Source organism: Pan troglodytes, chromosome 1, assembly GCF_028858775.2.
Source record: "Pan troglodytes isolate AG18354 chromosome 1, NHGRI_mPanTro3-v2.0_pri, whole genome shotgun sequence".
NCBI lineage: Eukaryota > Metazoa > Chordata > Mammalia > Primates > Hominidae > Pan > Pan troglodytes.
Window position 1 is genome coordinate 214,126,946 of NC_072398.2, and position 22,392 is coordinate 214,149,337.

Consider the following 22,392-nt stretch of genomic DNA (forward strand, 5'->3'; position numbering starts at 1 on the left):
GCTCCAAACAGAGCCCCTGGCTTTGTCTCTGGGGAATCTGGGCAGAGGGGAGAGCACAAGTCAAACTGGGAGCTTTCAGGAGGGCAGGAGCCCTGGAGGAACCTGTCTTTCCGCCCAGCCACAAAAATGAACAGCCCATGCACTGGCCTTTACACCAACACGGCTTCCATGATATGGAGGGAATTTTTGGTATAATGGGCACATTTATGGTTTGTTTATACAGAGGGGATGAGAGCTCGGGATTCAGAATTCGACTTGAATCTGAGTCCCAGCTCAGCTATTTACTGGCTGTCTGACTTTGGACAAGCCACTCCTCCTTTCTGAGATTGGTTTCCTCATCTGTGAAATGGAAACAATTACATCCTCCCCTGACACCACTAACTGCTCAGCTGGCAATTTCCTATCAGCCATTCACGAGAGAGCTTGCTTATTTTATAGATGGGGAAGCCAAAAGCCAGAGAGGGTGACTGTCTGGCAAAGCGCCACACAGCCAGCACACAGCAGTGCTGAGACAATGACAATGACCTAGCCATGGCCATTCTGGTGGCATTTTCTGCTTGTGCTTTTCTCTCTGTCTAGAGGACAAGTTACTTTGCCCTTTTGTCCTCATCGGTGATCCCACCCCACCGACCTCTTTCTGATGCGGGTGAGAGTCTGACGTTGGTCCTTTTCCCTCCAGACCCATTCTTTGGCCAACGCTATATCCACATCCTGGGCCGGCGGAAGCTCTACCATGTGGTCAAGTACACGGGTGGCTCCGCGGAGCTGCTGTTCTTCGTGGAAGGCCTCTGTTTCCCCGACGAGGGCTTCTCAGGCCTGGTCTCCATCCATGTCAGCCTGCTGGAGTACATGGCCCAGGTGAGGGCTCCAGGCCTCCACCACAGGGGGCTAACCCCAGGGGCTAGGGTGGGTCTCCTACTAGTGGGCCATTCCTATGCTATGCTCCACCCTGCTCAAAGCCCCAAGGGGGTGGGTCCAGGCTAGGAGACCTCGATGCCCCCAGCAAAGCCTGCACATGTCTGCCAGGGTCCTCTGAGCCATGCTCCTGGGATCAGTCTCCTTGCTGCTTCTGCTCCCCACGGATTCCCTGTGGGCAATGTTTTCTGACACACTCCACGCCTGTGTCCTGGCCTGCCCTGCTCCCTGCCTAGGTCTAAGGCCCAGAGTCCTGCTGATTAGCGCAAGGCTCTAAGCAGCCACCCAGGTGGGGTTTGCTGACCACCTACTGTGTGCTCTGTACTTCCTGCCCCATCTGACCCCTCCCCCAACTGTGGGTTATACCAACTCTGACTGCAGGCTGAACCCCAAATCCCAGTTTCAGGTTGTGCCCTACCCTGGGGCCAGGCATCTCAGCCAGCCTTGCTCTTGCTTTGGGGAGAAACTGGATGAGGAGAAGAGGTCCTGTCCCTCTAGAGAAGCCCCCCTCACTGAGGGCGTGCTGTGCTCACAAGAATCTCTATCACAAAGACCTTTCGTCCCCAGACCCTAGCCTCTCAGGCCCACCCTGTTTCGCTCAGAAAAAAAGGGAGGGACCTGGCTGCTCTCGCAAACACAAGAGCCCCTCATTTTTATCCCCAGGCCACTATGGGAAAGGATACAATGGGTGCTATAGAAAGGTGAGGCTGGATCTAGCTGAGATGTATGAGAATGAGCCCTGGCAGCAGACTGCCCAGGTTCAACTCCTGGTTTAACTACCACGAGACACGAGGCAAATGAATTAAACTTCCTGTGAATTTCCTTAGTTAAGGGTAATTTGCCATAGTTTCTCCATCTGTAAGACAGAACGTCCAAAAGCTTCTGCTGCCAGGGGTGGTTGTGAGCATCCAAACTTGTAAAGTTCTACTTACAAAGCACCCTCAAGCTCCCTGGGAAGTGGAAAAGGCAAAGCTAGCAGGATAAGGGACGGGGATGAGGCTTCTTATGGCACCCATGCCCAGGGCAGCCTGACCCCCAGGATCTCTCAGGCACCCGCAGAGACTCAAAAGGCAGACCACGGCAAGCAAGGCAAGCCGTGCAACAGTCCCACCACCCCCGCACCTCCCCACCAAGGATGGGGTCCATTTCCTATATCTTTTGAAAGCCAGCCCCACAAAGGAACCCTGGAATCAGACCTCACTTTCCCTTGGGTTCCAGGCAAGCTGCTTGACCATTCCTTAAAACAAAACAGTCTGGACATAGCAAAACTGACCCAAAACAACGCTAAAATGCCCACATACAGAAAAGGGCAAGGTGCCAAGGGCAAAAACAGAGGAAGGTGGGGGGCTGGCTCAGCTGTTGCGTGGGGCGATTTCAGGAAGAGAAGTTTGATGGAACAAGATAGGACAGTGGTTAAGAGTGTGAACTCAGCAGCTGACTGCCTGGGTGTAAAGCCTACCATGTGGTCAAGCACACGGGTGGCTCTACCACTTACCAACCATGTGACCTTGGGCGGTTAACAGCCCTGTGACTCGGTTTCCCCATATGAAAAGTGAGGATCATAGCAGTATCTACCTCCTGCGGTGGTCGGAAGGCAGAAAAGAATTGGCACATGTGAAAGTACTTAGCACAGCCTTGGTGCACAGCAAGTCCTGAGGAAATGTATTCACTGTCATCAGTTTCACCCGCTTTGAAAGGCAGGCAAAGAAAGCACCTGACAAAACCTTTTGATCCCCCACGCCTTGTCTCCCACACCCAGGACATTCCCCTGACTCCCATCTTCACGGACACCGTGATATTCCGGATTGCTCCGTGGATCATGACCCCCAACATCCTGCCTCCCGTGTCGGTGTTTGTGTGCTGGTAAGGGGTGACCCCAGCCTGGAGAGGCAGCGTGGCAGAGTGGCCAAGGGCCGAGTCAGATGGACATGAGTCTAGTTCCTGGCCCCGTCACTTACCACTGTGTTACCTTGAGCAACTCTCTTGGCCTCTCTGAAATGCCCACATCGTAGAGTCACTGTGAGAATTAAATGAGATGAAGCAGGCAAAGCATTTATCCAAGGCCCAGCACACAGGGTATGCTCTAAAAATAATAGCTGCCATTCTGTTCTCTTGCTTAACCCTCTACCAGGCAGTTAGCAACCTCCTATGCAGTGGAAATGCAGCTCATCTGACTCATTCATTAAACAGACTTTTATTGACCACCTATTATGAGCTAGGTCCACAACAGCAAGATGAGAACCAAGGGAAAAAGTGCCTGTGATTAGATGGCTAGCAACCCAAAAGGGACCCTTGGGGTCCTCACGTCCATCCCATCTTCATGCCAGGCAGAGCTCTTATTTGAAAATCTGTGGAGTCAGAGGTGTAAGGCATTGGGACAGGTGGGGGTGAGAGTTCCCCTCCTCATTTTATTTGTTCATGACCTTGACAAATGCCACATGAGTGGGTGGGTTTACTTGGCCTTTGATTCCAGCAGCCTTTATAAAGGTGGCCGTGAGCACAGGTGTAGACTGATCTGCCCGGCACAGCCCAGAGATACCAGCTGCTGTCACCATCTCAGGGAGATGACTCTGGCCCCTCCTCACCCTTTCTCCTGGCCTCTCCTTCTTCCCCCAACTTCTCAGCATGAAGGATAATTACCTGTTCCTGAAAGAGGTGAAGAACCTTGTGGAGAAAACCAACTGTGAGCTGAAGGTCTGCTTCCAGTACCTAAACCGAGGCGATCGCTGGATCCAGGTAAGGAGCCCAGGTCCAGGCTGGGAAGGACATGGCCCCCGGGTCAAGCAAAGAAGAGTTGGCTTCATGCAAACTGCCTGGCACCCAGCAGCTCTGCAGATGGGGATTCTTCTGTCAGCTCATATCTGCACATGTGCACAAAGACATAAACATACAAGTGCACTACAGTGCTGCTTCTTGTAGTAGCAAAAGATTGCAAAGCAACCTAAATGTCCATCTCTGGAGGACTGAGTAACGGCCTTCCCGGAAGTTCTGTGCAACCGCTAAAAAGGATGAAGCCAGTCTCTCAATATGGATACAGGATGTGCTTCAAGTTAAGTTGTTACTCAACGGAAAACATATTCAGGATGCTGCTTGCTATTTGTGTGTTTTGTTTTGTTTGAGATGAGGTCTCGCTCTGTCACCCAGGCTGGAGTGCAGTGGCATGATCTCAGCTCACTGCAACCTCCGCCTTGCGGGCTTAAGCAATCCTCCCACCTCAGCCTCCCAAGTAGCTGGGACTACAGGCATGCACCACCACGCCTGGTTATTGTGTTTTTTAAAATGAGGTCTAGGCCACGCATGGTGGATAATACCTGTAATCCCAGCACTTTGGGAGGCTGAGGTGGGAGGATTGCCTGAGACCAGGAATTCAAGACATGTTTGGGCAACATAGCAAGACCCTGACTCCACAAAAAAATTTAAAAATTAGCCTGGCATGGTAGTGCACACCTGTAGTTGTAGCTACTCAGAGGCTGAGGCAGGAGGACCGCTTGAGCCCAGGAGTTTGAGGCTGCAGTGGGCCATAATCATGGCACTGCACTCCAGCCTGGGCAACAGAGTGAGACCCTGTCTCAAAAAAAAAAAAAATGGGGCTGATATCGGTAAGAAACCTGCTTGTGATGTGCAGAGACTGCCTATGGACACCTGTGCTGCCCTCATCAGTGTGAGGGGAGGAGGATGGGGGACCACGGAATGGGGAACAAGATAGACGTTCTTTTTCCTTTGTGCTCTTGTGTTTCTCGAGTTTTCTGCCCATGTGCACAGATTGTCCCCTGGATTCATCTAACAGCTCTCCTTGGTGTCCCTGCAGGATGAAATTGAGTTTGGCTACATCGAGGCCCCCCATAAAGGCTTCCCCGTGGTGCTGGACTCCCCCCGAGATGGAAACCTAAAGGACTTCCCTGTGAAGGAGCTCCTGGTAAGATGCTGAGGGCCGCTTGGGGGTGGAGGATGATCCTGGAGATTCTCATAAGACAGAGTGGTCAGGAGACCCTGGGCCTCCTTGACACATTCATCTGCTGCCCAGAGCCTCTGTTTCTCCTCTGCAAAATGAGTCCACTTGGGATAGCTGCCTCTGAGGTCCTTTCCTGCTCTGATAACTGATGTTTTTCCAAAACATAGAGAGTTTTCTAGTGGGAAATGGAAACTAAGGGAAATAGAGATAAGACCTAGTTCCAGAGGCCCTGGCCCCTGCTGCTGCCCTTCCCCTCCAAATTGCAGCAAAATGAGTTAAGTTTCAAAGAGGAAAAAAACATAGTTATGCAATTGTCAAAAGTCATGGTTCCAACTTCCAAGTTCATCAGCACTTTGAGGCTATGGTTTTTGGTGCATGTGTGTGTGTGTGTTTGTTTTTGTTTTCTGAGACAGAGTCTTGCTCTGTTGCCCAGGCTGAAATGCAGTGGCTCACTGCAACTTCCATCTCCCAGGTTCAAGCAATTCTCCTGCCTCAGCCTCCCAAGTAGCTGGGATTACAGGCATGCACCATCATGCCTGGCTAATTTTTGTATTTGTAGTAGAGATGGGGTTTCACCATGTTGGCCAGGCTGGTCTCGAACTCCTGACCTCAGATGATCCACTTACCTTGGCCTCCCAAAGTGCTGGGATTACAGGTGTGAGCCACTGTACTTGGCCATGTTTTTTGTTTCTTTGTTTGTTTGTTTGTTTTTAAGTCATCTGACTCCTCCCATTCTGGAAGCCATTCTCACTCCCCTTTTAGGCCCTCAACAACCTAGTGTGTGAGGGCAGAACCGAAATCAATCTTTCTTTTGTCTGCACTCTTCTGCCCTGAACAGGCCGGGGGAGGTTTGAACAGGGCATGAAACAAGAGACTGGAATAGATCAGGGGACTTTTCCCAAGGTCACATGCAGGACAGCATTCCTGTCAGACGCCAGGGCTGCCCAGAGCTGACCCTGTGCCAGGTTCACACCTGTTCTGCCCCACATTCCTTACCCAGTGCCCTGTTCACAAGGAGATGCTAGAGCCAATGGTGTCAGCACAGAGCTTTGGAATGTCAGGCGGACCCGGTCTTGAGTCCTAATTGCACCTCTTAGCAGCCATGTGACCTTGGGCAAGCAATTACCTTCCATGAGCCTCAGTTTCCTCATCTAAAATGGGGATAGAAATGATATCAGTCTCACAGAATGTTGTGAAGATTGAAGGTGTTGTATAAGGCATCAGTGCCATGTCTGATATAATGACCATTATCAGCTGTTGTTATGGTTATCATTCCCCGGGCCCTGTCCTCAGTGAGCTTATTGTCCACTTTCCCTAACACTATGATGAGTAGAGTCAAACCAACCACCAGCAGCAGTTGCCACAGGCATGAGAAGCGAGGCCTTTCTAGGTCACCACCTGCCTTCAGTATTCCAGGCTGGCCTGGTTCCAAGGCCCCAGGCTGCGTTGTTCCTTGAGGCCCAGGCCAGGCCCGGCTTTGTGCTGCATACCTGCCCACCTGTATGGTGCTGCAGAGCCCCAGCACCCCAGCCTTGGCAAGCTCCCATGTTGCCAGCTGGGGCCCCAAGATGAGAAAGCGCTAAGCTGCTGCCATCTACCCCATGGGCTCAGCTGTCCCTGGAGCCTCTCAGCTGAGCCAGGATAAGCCACATCCTCCGACTCCACTGGATTTTGTCAGGCAAGCTTCATCCCAACCCCAGTGCAAGCTCCCAAACAAGATTCCTATATTTGTACCCCAAAAGCCATGAGAGGAATGTTAAAATTCAGGGGCCAATGGGGTTGTGTCTTGTGTGCTAACTCCAGTTTTTTGGAGCTCTGTGTGAAGAAGGGTTCTGAGGCTTCCTCTGGGCTCAGTGGCAAGTCTGGCAGGTTGAGACTGGGTTGAGATGTCATGTATATTCATAGCTGCCACTTTTGCACGTATTGGTCAGCTTCACCAAGTAACACACCAACCCGAAATCTCCATGACCGACAACAGCAAAGGCCTGTGTCTTGCTGGCATTCCATGTTGATTGCTGCTGGTGGTCTGCCACTCTGCTTCTTTATGCCTTCCTTACTCTAGTGCTCAAGGTGCCAGAGCAGCCCCAGTCTGGGAAATGCCATTCTTCTAGCACAGGGAGAAGTCAAAGAGTTGGCAGACACACGTGGGGGCTCCTGTGGCTTCTGCTGTTCACTGGAATGCATCCCTTCTGCTCACATTTCATTGGCCAAAGCAAGTCACGTGACCAAGTCTGACACTGGGCAGGGAAGTATTTTCCTTTTGCAGGAAGATGCCAGAAGTCACATGGCAATGGGTCAGGATGCAAAATTCTCTTACTGCTCAGAGGGTAGCAAATCTCTGGAAATAATAATACTAGCTGCTCCCCTTCCTCAGGTTACCTAATCTGGTAACTCTCTTATAGATGGGGAAACGGGCTGGGTGCAGTGGCTCACCCCTGTAATCCCAACACTTTGGGAGGCCAAGGTGGGTGGATCACTTGAGGTCAGGAGTTCGAGACCAGCCTGGGCAACCCAGTGAAACCCCATCTCTACTAAAAATACAAAAATTAGCCAGGGGTGGTGCTTGCCTATAATCCTAGCCACTGGGGAGGCTGAGGCAGGAGAATCACTTGAACCAAGAGGCACAGGTTGCAGTGAGCTGAGATCATGCCACCGCACTCCAGCCTGGGCGACAGAGCAAGACTCCATCTCAGAAAAAAAAAAAAAAAAAACAACAACAGATGGGGAAACTGAAAGTGCATAGCATAAAATGCGGACTAATTCTGAAATCACCAATATGTATCTGTGCTTGGGAAATAGAGGCATACACAGGAATGCAGATGCCCACACACTCACATTCACACTCACACTCACTCTCACACTCACTCGCACTCTCACACTTACACCGAGATGCTCACACACTCAGCCTCCCCATGCCCAGGCCCCTGCTCTTTGTTAATCATAGGAAGACCGTGGACAACCCGCCTGGAAACTAGGTGCCCACAGACCCAGACTGAAGGTGATAAAAGAGGTTGGCTGGCTTGGGGGCTGAGGACCCTGGCTGCAGAAGACTAACACAGGTGTGTGCCCTCTGCCTAGGGCCCAGATTTTGGCTACGTGACCCGGGAGCCCCTCTTTGAGTCTGTCACCAGCCTTGACTCGTTTGGAAACCTGGAGGTCAGTCCCCCAGTGACCGTGAACGGCAAGACATACCCGCTTGGCCGCATCCTCATCGGGAGCAGCTTTCCTCTGTAAGAGAAGCCAGGCTGGGGCTAGGGGCTGTGGGAGTGGGGAAGTCACTGTTTCTCTTTTGGGGTGGCCTGGGTTGCTCACACATGGAGCAAGTGGCTGGGGGAATTATTCCCTCCCACAACTTCCTGTTAAGAGACCGACACTCTTGGAAAGAAAATCAAGCTAGCCTTTATATGTCTGTGTGATTTAGGATCTAATATATAACTAAATAAACAACTCTTTTCCCCAAATGGAAAGGTGTATAATGAGATTATAAATCAGCTGGCTGGTGGGGCACGGTGGCTCTCACCTGTAATCCCAACACTTTGGGAGGCCAAGGTGGGCAGATCGCTTGAGTCCAGGGGTTTGAGACCAGCTTGGGCAACATGGCAAAACCCTTTCTCTACAAAAAATACAAAAATTAGCCAGGCATGGTGGCATCCATCTGTCGTCCCAGCTACTCAGGAAGCTGAGGTGAGAGGATCGCTTGAGCCTGGGAGGTGGAGGTTGCAGTGAGCTGAGATCACACCACTGCACTCCAGCCTGGCAACAGAGTGAGACCTCATCTCAAAAATAAATAAATAGATAAATAAATAGGCTGGGCACAGTGACCCATGCCTATAGTCCCAGCACTTTGGGAGGCCGAGGCAAGCAGATTGCTTGAGACCAGGAGTTCGAGACCAGCCTGGACAACATGGCAAAACTTCGTCTTTACTAAAAATACAAGTATTAGCAGGCATTGTGGTAATCCCAGCTTCTTGGGAGGCTGAGGCATGAGAATTGCTTGAACCTGGGAGGCAGAGGTTGCAGTGAGCTGAGATCATGCCCTGCACTCCAGCCTGGGTGAGAGAGAGACTTTGGCAAAAAAAATTAGGCCTGGTGCGGTGGCTCACGCCTGTAATCCCAGTACTTTGGGAGGCCGAGGCGGGTGGATCACATGAGGTCGGGAGTTTGAGACCTGCCTGACCAACATGGAGAAATCTCATCTCTACTAAAAATACAAAATTAGCCGGGCTTGGTGGCACATGCCTGTAATCCCAGCTACTCAGGAGGCTGAGGCAGAAGAATCACTTGAACTCAGGAGGCAGAGGTTGCAGTGAGCCGAGATCGCGCCATTGCACTCCAGCCTGGGCAACAAGAGTGAAACTACGTCTCAAAAAACAAAATGAAATAAAATAAAATATTAAATAAATCAGCTGGGGAAGGGATGGAGGAGTCCAGAGAAGGAAAACTGACAGGTATGAGTGGGAGTGTACCAATGAATCCTCAGGGCTACCATACTTAAAAGAGGTATGAGCAGACGTGGTCCTGCCCCAGAAATATGAGTCCCTGGCTCCCTGGCCTGTCCGTGATTCTCCTCACTCCCTGCCCAGTTGACCCACCAGCCAGTGAAAAGACAGATTCTTCCTTGTCAGGGCAGTCGCTGGGGAGAGAGTGAATACCTTCGGTTCTCACGTCACAAAAGGGCTGCCAGGAGCCTGCACAGATGGGGTCAGCCAGGATTTGGCCGCCAGGTTCCTCCGAGCCACATGGGATGCTCAGCCTTCTGCGGGGAGGCCACTGGCACAGCCAGCGACTGTTTGCCCACTTTTGCCTCCTTCTCCCTCCACTCAGTGGCCACTCATTCACTCAGCAACCATTTCCTGAGCACCAGCCAAGTGCCAGGCCCTGTGTCAGGCACAGGGTCCCAAACAGGAAGCCCAGCCCCTGCCTTCAAGGAGATGGCAGAGGTCTCAGGCATGCAAATAGACCCTGATGAAATGGAGGGACTTACAACGATAGAAAGAATGACAGGGAGTCAGGTCAGCCCAGGGAGTGGCCCTGAACCCCCTCGAGGAGCTCAGGGGGGCCCCTTAAAGACAAATATTTATTGAGAAACTACTCTGTGCCAGGCACTATTCTAGGCTCTGGGGATACAGCAGTGACCAGAACAGATGAAGTCCCAGCTCTCAGGGAGTTTATAATTGGGTAAGGGCAGTACAGAAAATAAACATGGAATCAAGTAAATCAATTAGATAATTCTGAATGCTGATACAGGCAATGGAGAAGATAAAACAGGGTGACATGATAAAACATTCCTGGGGACAGGGGTGCCTTAGCTGTTGTTTTTTTGAAGATGTGACTAGAGTTGAGGCTTGGATGTTAAGAAGTAGGCAGCCATCAGGAGATTGTAAAGGAAGCGCATTCCATACAGAAGGAACAGCAAAGGGAAAAGCCCCAAGGGATAGCAAGTGTAGCAGGTGGCTGGAGCAGACAGAACCAGGGGGAAGGGAGGGAAGCGAGGGAGGAGGGCCGGCCAGGAGCCAGATCAGAAAGGAATTTGTTGGCCACCCTAAGGAGCTAGGGTTATCTTCGGAGGATAATGGAGAGATTGAAGACCTTGGGGGGGTCTAGAAATGAGGAAGGGCTGGCCGGGAGCGGTGGCTCACACCTGTAATCCCAGCACTTTGGGAAGCTGAGGTGGGCAGATCACAAAGTCAAGAGATCGAGACCATCCTGGCCAACATGGTAAAACCCCATCTCTACTAAAAATGCAAAAAAATTAGCTGGGCGGGGTGGTGGGCACCTGTAGTCCCAGCTACTTGGGAGGCTGAGGAAGGAGGATCGCTTGAACCAGGGAGGGAGATATTGCAGTGAGCTGAGATCATGCCACTGCACTGGTGACAGAGTTAGACTCCGTCTCAAAATACAAAAAACAAACACACAAAAAAAAAGAAATGAGGAAAGGCTTCCTGGAGGAGGTTTCTCTTGAACTGATTAAAGATTAAAGTAAGTCCAGGCACAGTGGCTCACACCTGTAATCCCAGCAGTTTGGGAGGCCAAGGAGGGCGGATCATGAGGTCAGGAGTTCAAGACCAGCTTGGCCAACATGGTGAAACCCTGTCTCTACTAAAAATACAAAAATTAGCCGGGCGTGGTGGCACACGCCTGTAGTCCCACCTACTCAGGATGCTGAGGCAGGAGAATTGCTTGAACCCGGGAGGCAGAGGTTGCAGTGAACCAAGATCATGCCACTGCACTCCAGCCTGGGCAACATAGCAAGACTCCATCTCGGGGGAAAAAAAAAGATTAAAGTAAGTAGAAGTTAATGTAGCAAAGAGGCACATGGATGAGGGCAGATTTTGGAGCCCTCCTGTGCCCTAGCCCCGTCCGGCAGGCCAGGTGGGACTCCCGCACACAAAAGGTAGCCTCTGCACACTCACTGGCACCCTCGAGGGCTGAAGCCTGGGCTCCCTGCCCTTCACACAGGCCGCAGCTGCAACTCACACCTACTCTTTCCCCTGGGACTCAAACGCCTTACTGCCTGCGCCAGGGTCTCTTAACCCAACCTAGTCTCCTTCCTGGGACTTCTCTGCTGATGCCACTCTGGGTCCGAGGTGGGTCCCAGAGACCAAACTCCTCTTGCAGGCCCTCTGGTGCGGTGGGTAATTTACTGAAACTCCTCTTCCTCCCTTCTCCAGGTCTGGTGGTCGGAGGATGACCAAGGTGGTGCGTGACTTCCTGAAGGCCCAGCAGGTGCAGGCGCCCGTGGAGCTCTACTCAGACTGGCTGACTGTGGGCCACGTAGATGAGTTCATGTCCTTTGTCCCCATCCCCGGCACAAAGGTAAGCTAGCCTCCTGAGGCTGGAGTGAATGGGGTAGCGGCAAACCAATATATTACCAGCTCCTGCCAGCAGAGGGCAAGAGCTAGAGGAACTCGACAGCATAAAGGAAGGAGGAAGTAGGCTGAAGCTGGTTTGCATGTTGTTGCTGTGGCAGGTAAAATTTTAACCCCATAAATCCAAAATGTTAGCACTGCAACACATAATCAGCCTAAAAATTATTAACGAGAGATTTAAATTCTTTTCTCATACTAAATCTTCAAAATCTGGCAAAGATTTTACTCACATGACACACCTAAATTCAGACTAGCCACAGCTCAAGTGTTCAATAGTCACACAAGGCTAGTGGCTATTGTGTTGGCGGTAACGCTCTAGAGAGAAATAGGGTATGCACCTGTGGCACTGGAAAGAGGTTCTTTCATTTTCTTACGGGTACAACTTCATACCCTGGAAATTCTCTGCAAGTTGTGTGGCTGCTTGGCAACTTGGAGATGTCCTGTCCAAGTCCACCTTTGACTCTGAGCCTTGATCTGGTGACATTGCTGAGGTAGAGGAAAGGTGAGAAATATTCCTCTGAAGCAGAGAACACCCTCCCCGTCAGCCTTTGCCACTCGGCATGGGAGGCCTGAGGCGATGAGCAGGCAAGGCACTGGGTCCTCAGCGCAGGGCTTCCCCGTGCTCCTTGGGTGCCTTCCCACTGCTGACTCTGTCCCTCTGGACTGTCTCTTGCAGAAATTCCTGCTACTCATGGCCAGCACCTCGGCCTGCTACAAGCTCTTCCGAGAGAAGCAGAAGGACGGCCATGGAGAGGCCATCATGTTCAAAGGTGAGTGGCCACAGGGCCTTGACAGGAAGTGGCGAGCTGGAGGCCCCAGAGAGACCCTCGGGAGGGTGGGGCAGATAAGCACTTTGTCCCTGAGCACCCAGCTCCACTTCCCTGGGTGTCCGGCCTGATCAGGGGTTTGTGAGGTCGCCATGCTGGGAAGCACCTCTGGCCTCCTGTGACCCTTGCTGTGGTTGGGTGGACTGTGAGCTGCCCACAGCTCCTTAGTGTCACCAGCAGTGCATAGCGCATCTTCAAGCCCTAGCGTATACTTTAAATGGCACCAGACCCAGTGGAGGGTTAAATGGTTGAAAACTGACATGCAGCTGGGTCTGGTGGCTCATGCCTACAATTCCAACACCTTTGGAGGCTGAAGAAGGAGGATCACTTGAGTCCGGGAGTTCGAGACCAATCTGGGCAACATAGTGAGAGCCCCATTTTCATAATACTTTTTTTTTTTTTTTGAGACAGAGTTTCACTCTTATTGCCCAGGCTGGAGTGCAATGGTGAAATCTTGGCTCACTACAACCTCCGCCTCCCAGGTTCAAGCGATTCTTCTGCCTCAGCCTCCCAAGTAGCTGGGATTACAGGCAGGCACCACTATGCCCAGCTAATTTTTTTTTATTTAGTAGAAACTGGGCTTCACCATGTTGGTCAGGCTGGTCTTGAACTCCTGTCCTCAGGTGATCCACCCGCCTCAGCCTCCCAAAGTGCTGGAATTACAGGCATGAGCCACCACACCCAGCCTCTCTATAATAAAAATTTTGAAAAAGAAAAGAAAACTGATGTGCAATCTGCATTCAAGGAGCTTGTATTTTAGAAAGAGAGATAGAGAGAAAATAGATACAATACAATTTAGGGACAGGAAGAAAAGTGGACTTTAGTGGGCAAAAGGCATGGTCAGACATCGTGGTTGTCAGTCCAGAAGTGAGACATTATCTTCTACGTTTAGACATTCACATAATTGGGACAGACATAGACGGGATGAGGTTTGCATTTGAATTAATGACGGAAAGAGGGAAAGATGATCAGGTGGAGACAACCAGCCAGGTTAGAGACACCATGCCAATTCCTCATACTTCTTTTTTTTCTTTTTCAACTTCTATTTTAGATTTAGGGGGTACATGTGCAGGTTTGTTACCTGGGTGTATTGTGTGATTTGGGGTATGAATGATCCCATCACGCAGGTACTGAGCATAGTAGACAACAGTTAGTCATTCAACTCTTTCCCTCCTCTCTCCCTCCCCACTCTAGTAGTCCCCGGTGTTTGCCATTGCCATCCTTATGTCCAACACATTTTTTATTGTGATAAAATATACCTAATCTAACACATTTGTTATTTTAACCACTTGTAAGGACATAGTTCCGGGACATTAAATACATCTACCATGCTGACTAACCATCAGCACTCTCTATATCCGTTATACTTTTTTTTTTTTTTTTTTTGAGACACAGTCTCACTCTGTCGTCCAGGCTGGAGTGCAGTGGTGCCATCTCGGCTCACTGCAAGCTCCGCCTCCCAGGTTCAAGCCATTCTCCTGCCTCAGCCTCCCAAGTAGCTGGGATTACAGGCGCCCGCCACCACGCCCGGCTAATTTTTTGTATTTTTAGTAGAGGTGGGGTTTCACCATGTTAGCCGGGATGGTCTCAATCTCCTGACCTCATGAACCACCCGCCTCGGCCTCCCAAAGTGCTGGGATTACAGGCGTGAGCCACCATGCTCGGCCTATTTTTTTCTTAAATTACTTTTGTCACTTTTCAGGTTGGTATCCATAATATATCTCATGCCTGAAAGCCTGAGTTCCCGCAGCTGGTTGATTCTTACATGACTGCCCCTCAGATCCAAAGACAGTGTTCCTGACTGTCACTGGTGTCTAGGACAGACAAGACCAATTTAACACCACCACCCTTTTTAAATTCCCCACCGATGGGAAGTTTGTTCTTGGATTGGCAAGCTTGAGTCCTGACTTCCTGGAGGCTTCCTCTCTAATATTAAACATACCTTCAAAAACTACCCATAGGATATAGGGACCATTATTTTTGTACAAATAGGGGCAAGCAGTGCCCCAGATTTCTCTTTGTATTTTAGAAAGAGAGATAGAGAGAAAATAGATAGAATACAGTTTGGGGACAGGAAGAAAACTAGACTTTGATGGACAGAAGGCATGGTCAGGCATCGTCGTTGTCAGTTCAGGAGTGAAACATTATCTCCTGGACTTAGACATTCATGTAATTGGGACAGAGAGAGAGAGGATGCGTGGATGTGCAGTCAGCAGAGAGTAGAAGCACATAGGAGACCTGGGGAGGAAGGTGAACCAGGCAATGCCAAAGAGCCAAGATCTCCGCTGGACCAGAGCCCACAATGTTTGGGGAAAACACATCCCTTTAAAAGATTATAAAAACTACAGACTTGCCCTCCAGAAAAATGCTTATATCAATCTATCCCCTGAACTTGGATCAGTTTTAGAAAATCACAGATCCCTAAAGTTTTCTGTCTCTACCTGGACCCTCCCTTCTGAGTCCCTAAGCCTCAAAGATTACATCCAGCTTATAGCTGGGCATCTTTGCTGCTGTCCAGTTATAAACCTGGGAAGTGCAATGGACCAGCAGGCTCTTCCCAGATAAGGCCAAAATAAATAAATAAATAATAGGTTAAGAGCATAGGCTCTGGAATCAGACTGCCTGATCTGCACACCAACTCTGCCGCTTGCTAGATGTAAGTCCTGAAACAAGTCACATAACTTCTCTGTGCCTCAGTTTCCTCATTTTTCAGGGTAGTGACTACCCCATAGAAATGTGGGGAGGATCCATGAGTTAATTCAATGTAAAGCGTTTAGAAGAGCGTCGGCCACATAGTAGGTGCTCATTGAGCATTAGGCATTACTAATCAAGCTGGAAGCCACATAAGCCATCGTGTGGTACAGGAGGCAGACGCAGGCCACTCCAGAGCAGCAGCCAAGATGAGGCAGCTCTGGAAGACAGGAAGGATGTCCCCTTTGGCCATGCTGCTTCTGCCACATTCATGCTGGTCAGCTGCTCATCCTTAGGAGTAGGCTCTAGGTGGGAGAACCAGGGGGCTACTTGTAGCACCCCTGATCCCACTGGCCAAAGCAAGAGCAAGGCAGCTGCCACCACTGTCCTGGCTCAGATGTCATGGTCAACTCTGGAGAAAAGAGTGTGTGCTGCCCTCCCCAGACAGAGAGGGGCCTGATTTTGCCTGGGAGTGCCCTCCTGTGATCCAGCCTCTCCCCAGTCCCATCTCCCCAGTCCCAGTCCAGCAGTTAGCCCAGGGCTGGAGGATCTTGGCAAAAGGGGAACACTCAGCCTGGGTATCTAAAGCTTGACCATCCCCTGTCCTTTGACCCCCACAGGCTTGGGTGGGATGAGCAGCAAGCGAATCACCATCAACAAGATTCTGTCCAACGAGAGCCTTGTGCAGGAGAACCTGTACTTCCAGGTGAGAGCAGGGCAGGGGTGCAGGGCCAGAGGGCCCCTGGGAGGGATGAGGCTCAGGCCCTTACATCCTTGGGGCTTCCGTAGAGAATGGCCAAGGGCTCAGGAGCTCCTGACCCCGAGCACAGCAGCACAGGGAAGAGCCTCCACCAGCATCCAGCCAGCCTCCTTGCTTTGCTGCTGGGCTAAAGTCCCAGGGTTAAAGAAGTGCCAAATTGTGCCGCCCCCTCACTTGGGGAGGTAGGACCATGGGCAACTCACTAAGGCTGTCTTTGGGTCTCTCAACTCTAAAAAGGGGATAATGGGGGCCAGACACAGTGTCTCATGCCTGTAATCTCAGAGCTTTGGGAAGCCAAGGCGGGAGGATTGCTTCAGGCCAGGGGTTTGAGACCAGCCTGGGCAACATAGTGAGACACTTGTCTCTACAAAAAAAATAAATAAAAATTTTGGCCGGGCCTGGTGGCTCATGCCTGTAATCCCAACTCTTTGGGAGACTGAGGTGGGCAGATCACCTGAGGTCAGGAGTTCAAGGCCAACATGCCCAACATGTTGAAACCCCATCTCTACCAAAAATACAAAAATTAGCCTGGCGTGGTGGCGGGCGCCTATAATCCCAGCTACTTGGGAGGCTGAGGCTGAAGAATCACTTGAACCCAGGAAGTGGAGGTTGCAGTGAACCGAGATCGTGCCACTGCACTCCAGCATGGGCAACAGAGTGAGACTCAGTCTTAAAAAAAAAATTAAAAGGGAATAATAATAGCATCTATATTACAGGGCTGGAGCTTAAATAGGCAATCTATGTAATGCGCTTAGAACAGTACTAGGCACATGTACGCATTAGCTTTTGTTATTACCAAAATCATCAGTGTTATCCTCAGCTCGTGGGGTGGCCCGAGGGGTCACTGAGGTGCTGTGTGGGAAGCACTTAGCACAGGGACCGGCTCTAGTGAGTGCTCAGGAAATGGCAGCTGCTGTTCTGACATCTGTGACCTTCCTCTGTCCTATTATGACTGCTGTTCCTGAACCCCAGTGGACAGGGCCAGGGAGAGGCTGCAGAGGCGCCCGCTGACTGCTAGAAGTCTCTCTGGAGTGCCGGGGCCCCTGGCCTGGTGCTGCAGACAGGGATGGGGTTGACAAGGTGGCCGGTGTGTGTCCCCCTCACCTGCATGCCCTCCCTCCTTTCTCCTACCCAGCGCTGCCTGGACTGGAACCGTGACATCCTCAAGAAGGAGCTGGGACTGACAGAGCAGGACATCATTGACCTGCCCGCTCTGTTCAAGATGGACGAGGACCACCGTGCCAGAGCCTTCTTCCCAAACATGGTGAGGCCCTGCAGACCCCAACCCTCGCCCCATGCCAGTACAGGGCAGCCAGATCCAGAAGGACCCCTCAGCTGAAGCTGTCCAATGGGGAGGCCCAGGTCCCAATCCTGGCTGAGCTGCTGTGTGACCTCACCTCGGGCACTTGCCCTCTCTGGGCCTCCATTTCCTCCTAGGGGTGATATGCTCATCCTAGCTGCTTCACTGGGATACTGGGAACCCTTTTCCTTAACAGATAGGAAAGTGCTGTGCAAAAGATTAGAAGTCCTTTATGTACAGGAGGGATTTCTGTTACATAGAGGGGAGTCTTCTATAACATAAAAAGAGGTTAGAACAATACATATGCACACATGGACACATATATACACACATGAGCACACATAAACACACGTGCATGCATGGACACATATATACACACACATGCACACAGAAACACACATGCACGCATGAACATATATACACACATGCACACACAGAAATACACATGCACACATAAATGCATACATACCCATACGTGTGTGCGCATTCATACACATGTACATGTACACACTGATGCATGCATATATAGCCATGTATACATACATGTACAGACATATGTGAATGCTTTTGCACACACATACATACAGAGGCAGATTGCCTGGTTTTCCACTTCAGCTCTGCCATTTGTTAGTGACTTAGCCCCACTCCGTCCCTATCCAATCACAGTTACTACTTCATAGGGTTGCCGTGAGGGTTCCATGAGCTTAGGATAGGCATCTGTGTACTAGGTGCTCACTAAATGGAAGCTGTTGCCATCGCAATCCCCTGTCACAGGTGAACATGATCGTGCTGGACAAGGACCTGGGCATCCCCAAGCCATTCGGGCCACAGGTTGAGGAGGAATGCTGCCTGGAGATGCACGTGCGTGGCCTCCTGGAGCCCCTGGGCCTCGAATGCACCTTCATCGACGACATTTCTGCCTACCACAAATTTCTGGGGGAAGTCCACTGTGGCACCAACGTCCGCAGGAAGCCGTTCACCTTCAAGTGGTGGCACATGGTGCCCTGACCTGCCAGGGGCCCTGGTGTTTGCCTCCTTCCCTTAGTTCTCCAGACCCTCCCTCACACGCCCAGAGCCTTCTGCTGACATGGACTGGACAGCCCCGCTGGGAGACCTTTGGGACGTGGGGTGGAATTTGGGGTATCTGTGCCTTGCCCTCCCTGAGAGGGGCCTCAGTGTCCTCTGAAGCCATCCCCAGTGAGCCTCGACTCTGTCCCTGCTGAAAATAGCTGGGCCAGTGTCTCTGTAGCCCTGACATAAGGAACAGAACACAACAAAACACAGCAAACCATGTGCCCAAACTGCTCCCCAAAGAATTTTGAGTCTCTAATCTGACACTGAATGAGGGGAGAAGGGAAGGAGATTCTGGGATTGCCAGTTCTTCCAGCAGCCATGCTCTGAAAATCAAGGTAGAATCCATGGAAAGGGACCCCAGGACCTTGGGACCCTAGATGTATCTTGAACTGCCATCGTCATTTCAAATACATCTCCCTCAGGGTTTCCAGGTGGCCACCCCCAATTATTCATTCCTTACCAACCTCTCAAATCCTCTTGGCTTTCTCTCTGCAGTGTGGACACTGTTGGCTAGTCCTCCCCACTCCCTGAGGGTCCAGTAAGTTAGCTTAGAACCTTCCTGGAAACATTTCATCTGAGCAGGTTTCCCCACGTGTGGGATGCTCCTTTTGCCTCATCTGTCTCAGGGATGCAGGCTCCCCCGCATGCATGGGGATTTCTCCCCAGACCAGCATACTTGTGACCTGAGAGTTCAATGTGTAAAGATGCCCCTGGTCAGCCATATCCATCTTCTCTTGCCTGGTCCTTGATTCTCTGGCCACTCCCTGACCTTCCTCCTTCCACTGCCTTGACTTTCTTCCTTTTTATTCCTGGTGCCATCTGTCCAGGCAGCTAGACAAGAACTTGTTCACCAGCAGCCAGATTCAGGCCTTCCCTGGGGCACAATAAGTGACCAGCCCCTCCTCTCCGGACATCAGATCCAACACATAAGGACCCTGGCCTACCCTCCAGCCCAACAGCCAGTTCTGGGTCAGCTGCCAACTTAGGGGTGGTTTGATTATCCCATTGAAATTCACCAGTGCATTTGCCAAAGACCCTCTCATTTGGACATACCCAGATTCATTCCCTGGCTCCAACTAAAAAGACTCAGTTTCAATCTTTAAAAGTTCCTTTAGGGCCAGAAGAATAAATGAATTATAATCCCATTTTGAAGAACCGATTTATAACCAATGAAAAGGTTATAATGTAATTTATATTCTTGGAGGAACAAGATTTTCATTTGGGATTATTTCCTTCAACCATTCAACAAACATTTGTTGTATGCCACTAAGCGCCAGGCACGGCGTTGGGCTCTGCAAACACAGTGGTTAGTAGCAGTCTGGACCTGGTCCCTACTGGCATGGAACCCATCACTCCCCAACATGCAAAGCCCACATTTAAAGGCCAGCCTCTGCCCCTTCAGTGATGCGCTCTTTAGAAATGCCAGTCCACTATATTCAGAAATCCGCAGGGCACAAAACTTCCAGCAAGTCACTGTTGTGGTGACATGGGCAGTGGGGGGGGGGGGTCTTCTTTCAACAGGCCCCCTTCCCATCTACCTAGCCAGTACCCATCCAATGAGTCCCCAGAGCCTCCGGAAGCTGTTGTCTCCTCTCTGGGGACAGCAGCTCCTGCCTTTGGAGGCCAAAGCCCCAGATCTCTCCTGCCCCAGAGCTGAAAACACCAAGTGCCTATTTGAGGGTGTCTGTCTGGAGACTTAGAGTTTGTCATGTGTGTATGTGTTTGGTTAATGTGGGTTTATGGGTTTTCTTTCTTTTTTTTTTTTTTTTTTTTAGTCTACATGAGGGGGAAGTGAGCGCCTCCCATGTGCAGACAGTGTGTCTTTATAGATTTTTCTAAGGCTTTCCCCAATGATGTCGGTAATTTCTGATGTTTCTGAAACTCCCAGGACTCACACACCCGTTCCCATCTCACTTGCCCACCCAGTGTGACAACCCTCGGTGTGGATATACCCCCGTGGACTCATGGCTCTTCCCCACCCCCACTTTCTATAAATGTAGGCCTAGAATACGCTTCTCTGTTGCAAAACTCAGCTAAGTTCCTGTTTCCACCTTGATGTTGAAATATCTTATGTAAGAGGGCAGGGGATGTCGTGAAGATGGCAAGAAGAACACAGTTTCAAATTTCTGGGAAAGAGCCTGTGGTGGAGATCTAAAGATGTTTAGGGAAGAGCTCGACTAAAGAACAATGAAATAAATGGTCCAAGGGGAAGTCATATGGCTGTTGGTGTGATGTTCTTTGCTGCTTCATAGACACGGCCTGGAGTGAGGCAAGCCACACACTGGGCCCTCCTGGTCCTGCAGCCCCTGCTGTTCTGGGCACAGGGTCTGGGCTCTCAGCATAGGTATCTTGAGGGTTCGGAATCCCCGACACACTCAGCGACTGCATATTACATGGCCATCACCGAAGGTCAAGACCAGTACCCGCAATAAAGTCTGACTATGTTGTTCTGATGGGGTTCCCCAGGAGCAGAGCCTGAGGTGAGCATTCGGGAACAAGTGATTTATTAAGAAGTGGCCGGCGCAGTGGCTCATGCCTGTAACCTCAGCACTTTGGGAGGCCAAGGCAGGAGGATCCCTTGAGCCCAAGAGTTTCATACCAGCTTAGGCAACATAGTGAGACCCCCATCTCTATAAAAAATTTAAAAAATTAGCTGGGCATGGTGGCACATGCCTGTAGTCCCAGCTACTTGGGAGGCTGAGGCAAGAGGATCGACTGAGCCTAGGACATGGAGTCTGCAGGGAGCCACGATCTTCCCACTGCACTACATTCCAACCCACATGACAGAGCAAGACCCTGTCTCAAAAAAAAAAAAAAAAAAAAAGGAGCCTCCAGGGAAACCAAGATGGTAACTGGGGGAGCAGGCCAAGGAAAGGGAAGAAACCATACAAGAGTGTGAGGTGAAGCCTCAGACCGATCCCTGGAGAGCTCTGGAGCATAAATGGCACCTCTGAGCTGTCCTGTCTGGAGGCTGAGTCTTTGTCCGCCTGCACCAGTCATTGGCTCTGGGGACTCTGGCCCTCTGAATGGGCGAGGGGGCACCAGGAGCTCATAGGCAACCATCTAAAGATCACAGCTGGGATTAGGAACAAAGTCACAAGCTTGTGACAAGTTCTGCCACAACCAGAAGAGGGAACCGCAACCATGGCAGGGAATCAGCCGTGTCCATTGCTCTGGGTGATGTCGTGTTCTTTTAATAAACAGCTACTACACACAAGTATTTGTGATTTGACCCATGGTATGAAAATCCATACAACATAACCATGATCTAACAGGGTTTTTGTGAACAAACTCCTGAGGCCCTAAAATGGAGTCACCTGATTGGTTGCTGAGTCTAGAAGCTGCTTCCAAGTTCTTTGGGAGACACCTGGGGCCCTTCTCACTCCTTAGTCCCATCTTGAGCTTCTGGACCAATGTCTTGGTGCCGCTATTTTAAAGGGGCCACTGCAAAATGAGAATCACTGGTTCACTCACTCCCAGGCTTAACCCAGGGGCCCAGGCCTCTGAAATCCCCTTTTTTTGGTTTTGTTTTGTTGTTTTTTTGAGACGGAGTCTTGCTCTGTCGCCAGACTGGAGAGTGCAGTAGCATGATCTTGGCTCACTGCCACCTCCGGCTCCCTGGTTCAGGTGATTCTCCTGCCTCAGCCTCCAGAGTAGCTGGGATTATAGGCAAGCACCACCATGCCCAGCTAATTTTTGTATTTTTAGTAGAAACGGGGTTTCATCATGTTGGCCAGGATGGTCTCGATCTCCTGACCTTGTGATCCACCCACCTCGGCCTCCCAAAATGCTGGGATTATAGGCGTGAGCCAGCACCCTGCTGAAATCCTCTTTTATACCCAACTAATGTGGTCCAAGCCACTGCAAGGCCAATCTTTCATAGATTTCCTGACCCATCTAGTTCTGCAATTCCCCAAGGGATGCTGGGATGTTCAACAAGTTCATCCTGGTGATGTTTTCACATCTTGGCCAATCACCCACCTCAGGGTCACTGAGTGTCACCT

At 50.8% G+C, this 22,392-nt stretch overlaps 1 protein-coding gene across 2 annotated transcripts in view; it reads left to right on the forward strand.

Annotated features, from left to right (window-relative positions):
• The window catches only part of PADI2 (peptidyl arginine deiminase 2), a 53,390-nt gene extending 32,787 nt beyond the window's left edge, over positions 1 to 20,603 (forward strand). For both annotated transcript variants that reach the window (XM_513113.9, XM_009449250.5), the window contains 10 exons: positions 680 to 858; positions 2,675 to 2,778; positions 3,540 to 3,651; positions 4,724 to 4,831; positions 7,946 to 8,097; positions 11,539 to 11,683; positions 12,413 to 12,506; positions 15,875 to 15,960; positions 17,150 to 17,278; positions 18,089 to 20,603. In XM_513113.9, coding sequence (XP_513113.3) covers positions 680 to 858; positions 2,675 to 2,778; positions 3,540 to 3,651; positions 4,724 to 4,831; positions 7,946 to 8,097; positions 11,539 to 11,683; positions 12,413 to 12,506; positions 15,875 to 15,960; positions 17,150 to 17,278; positions 18,089 to 18,322 — 1,343 coding nt within the window. In that variant the 3' untranslated portion in view covers positions 18,323 to 20,603. The remainder of the gene's footprint in view (positions 1 to 679; positions 859 to 2,674; positions 2,779 to 3,539; positions 3,652 to 4,723; positions 4,832 to 7,945; positions 8,098 to 11,538; positions 11,684 to 12,412; positions 12,507 to 15,874; positions 15,961 to 17,149; positions 17,279 to 18,088) is intronic.
• Positions 20,604 to 22,392: the final 1,789 nt, after the last annotated feature.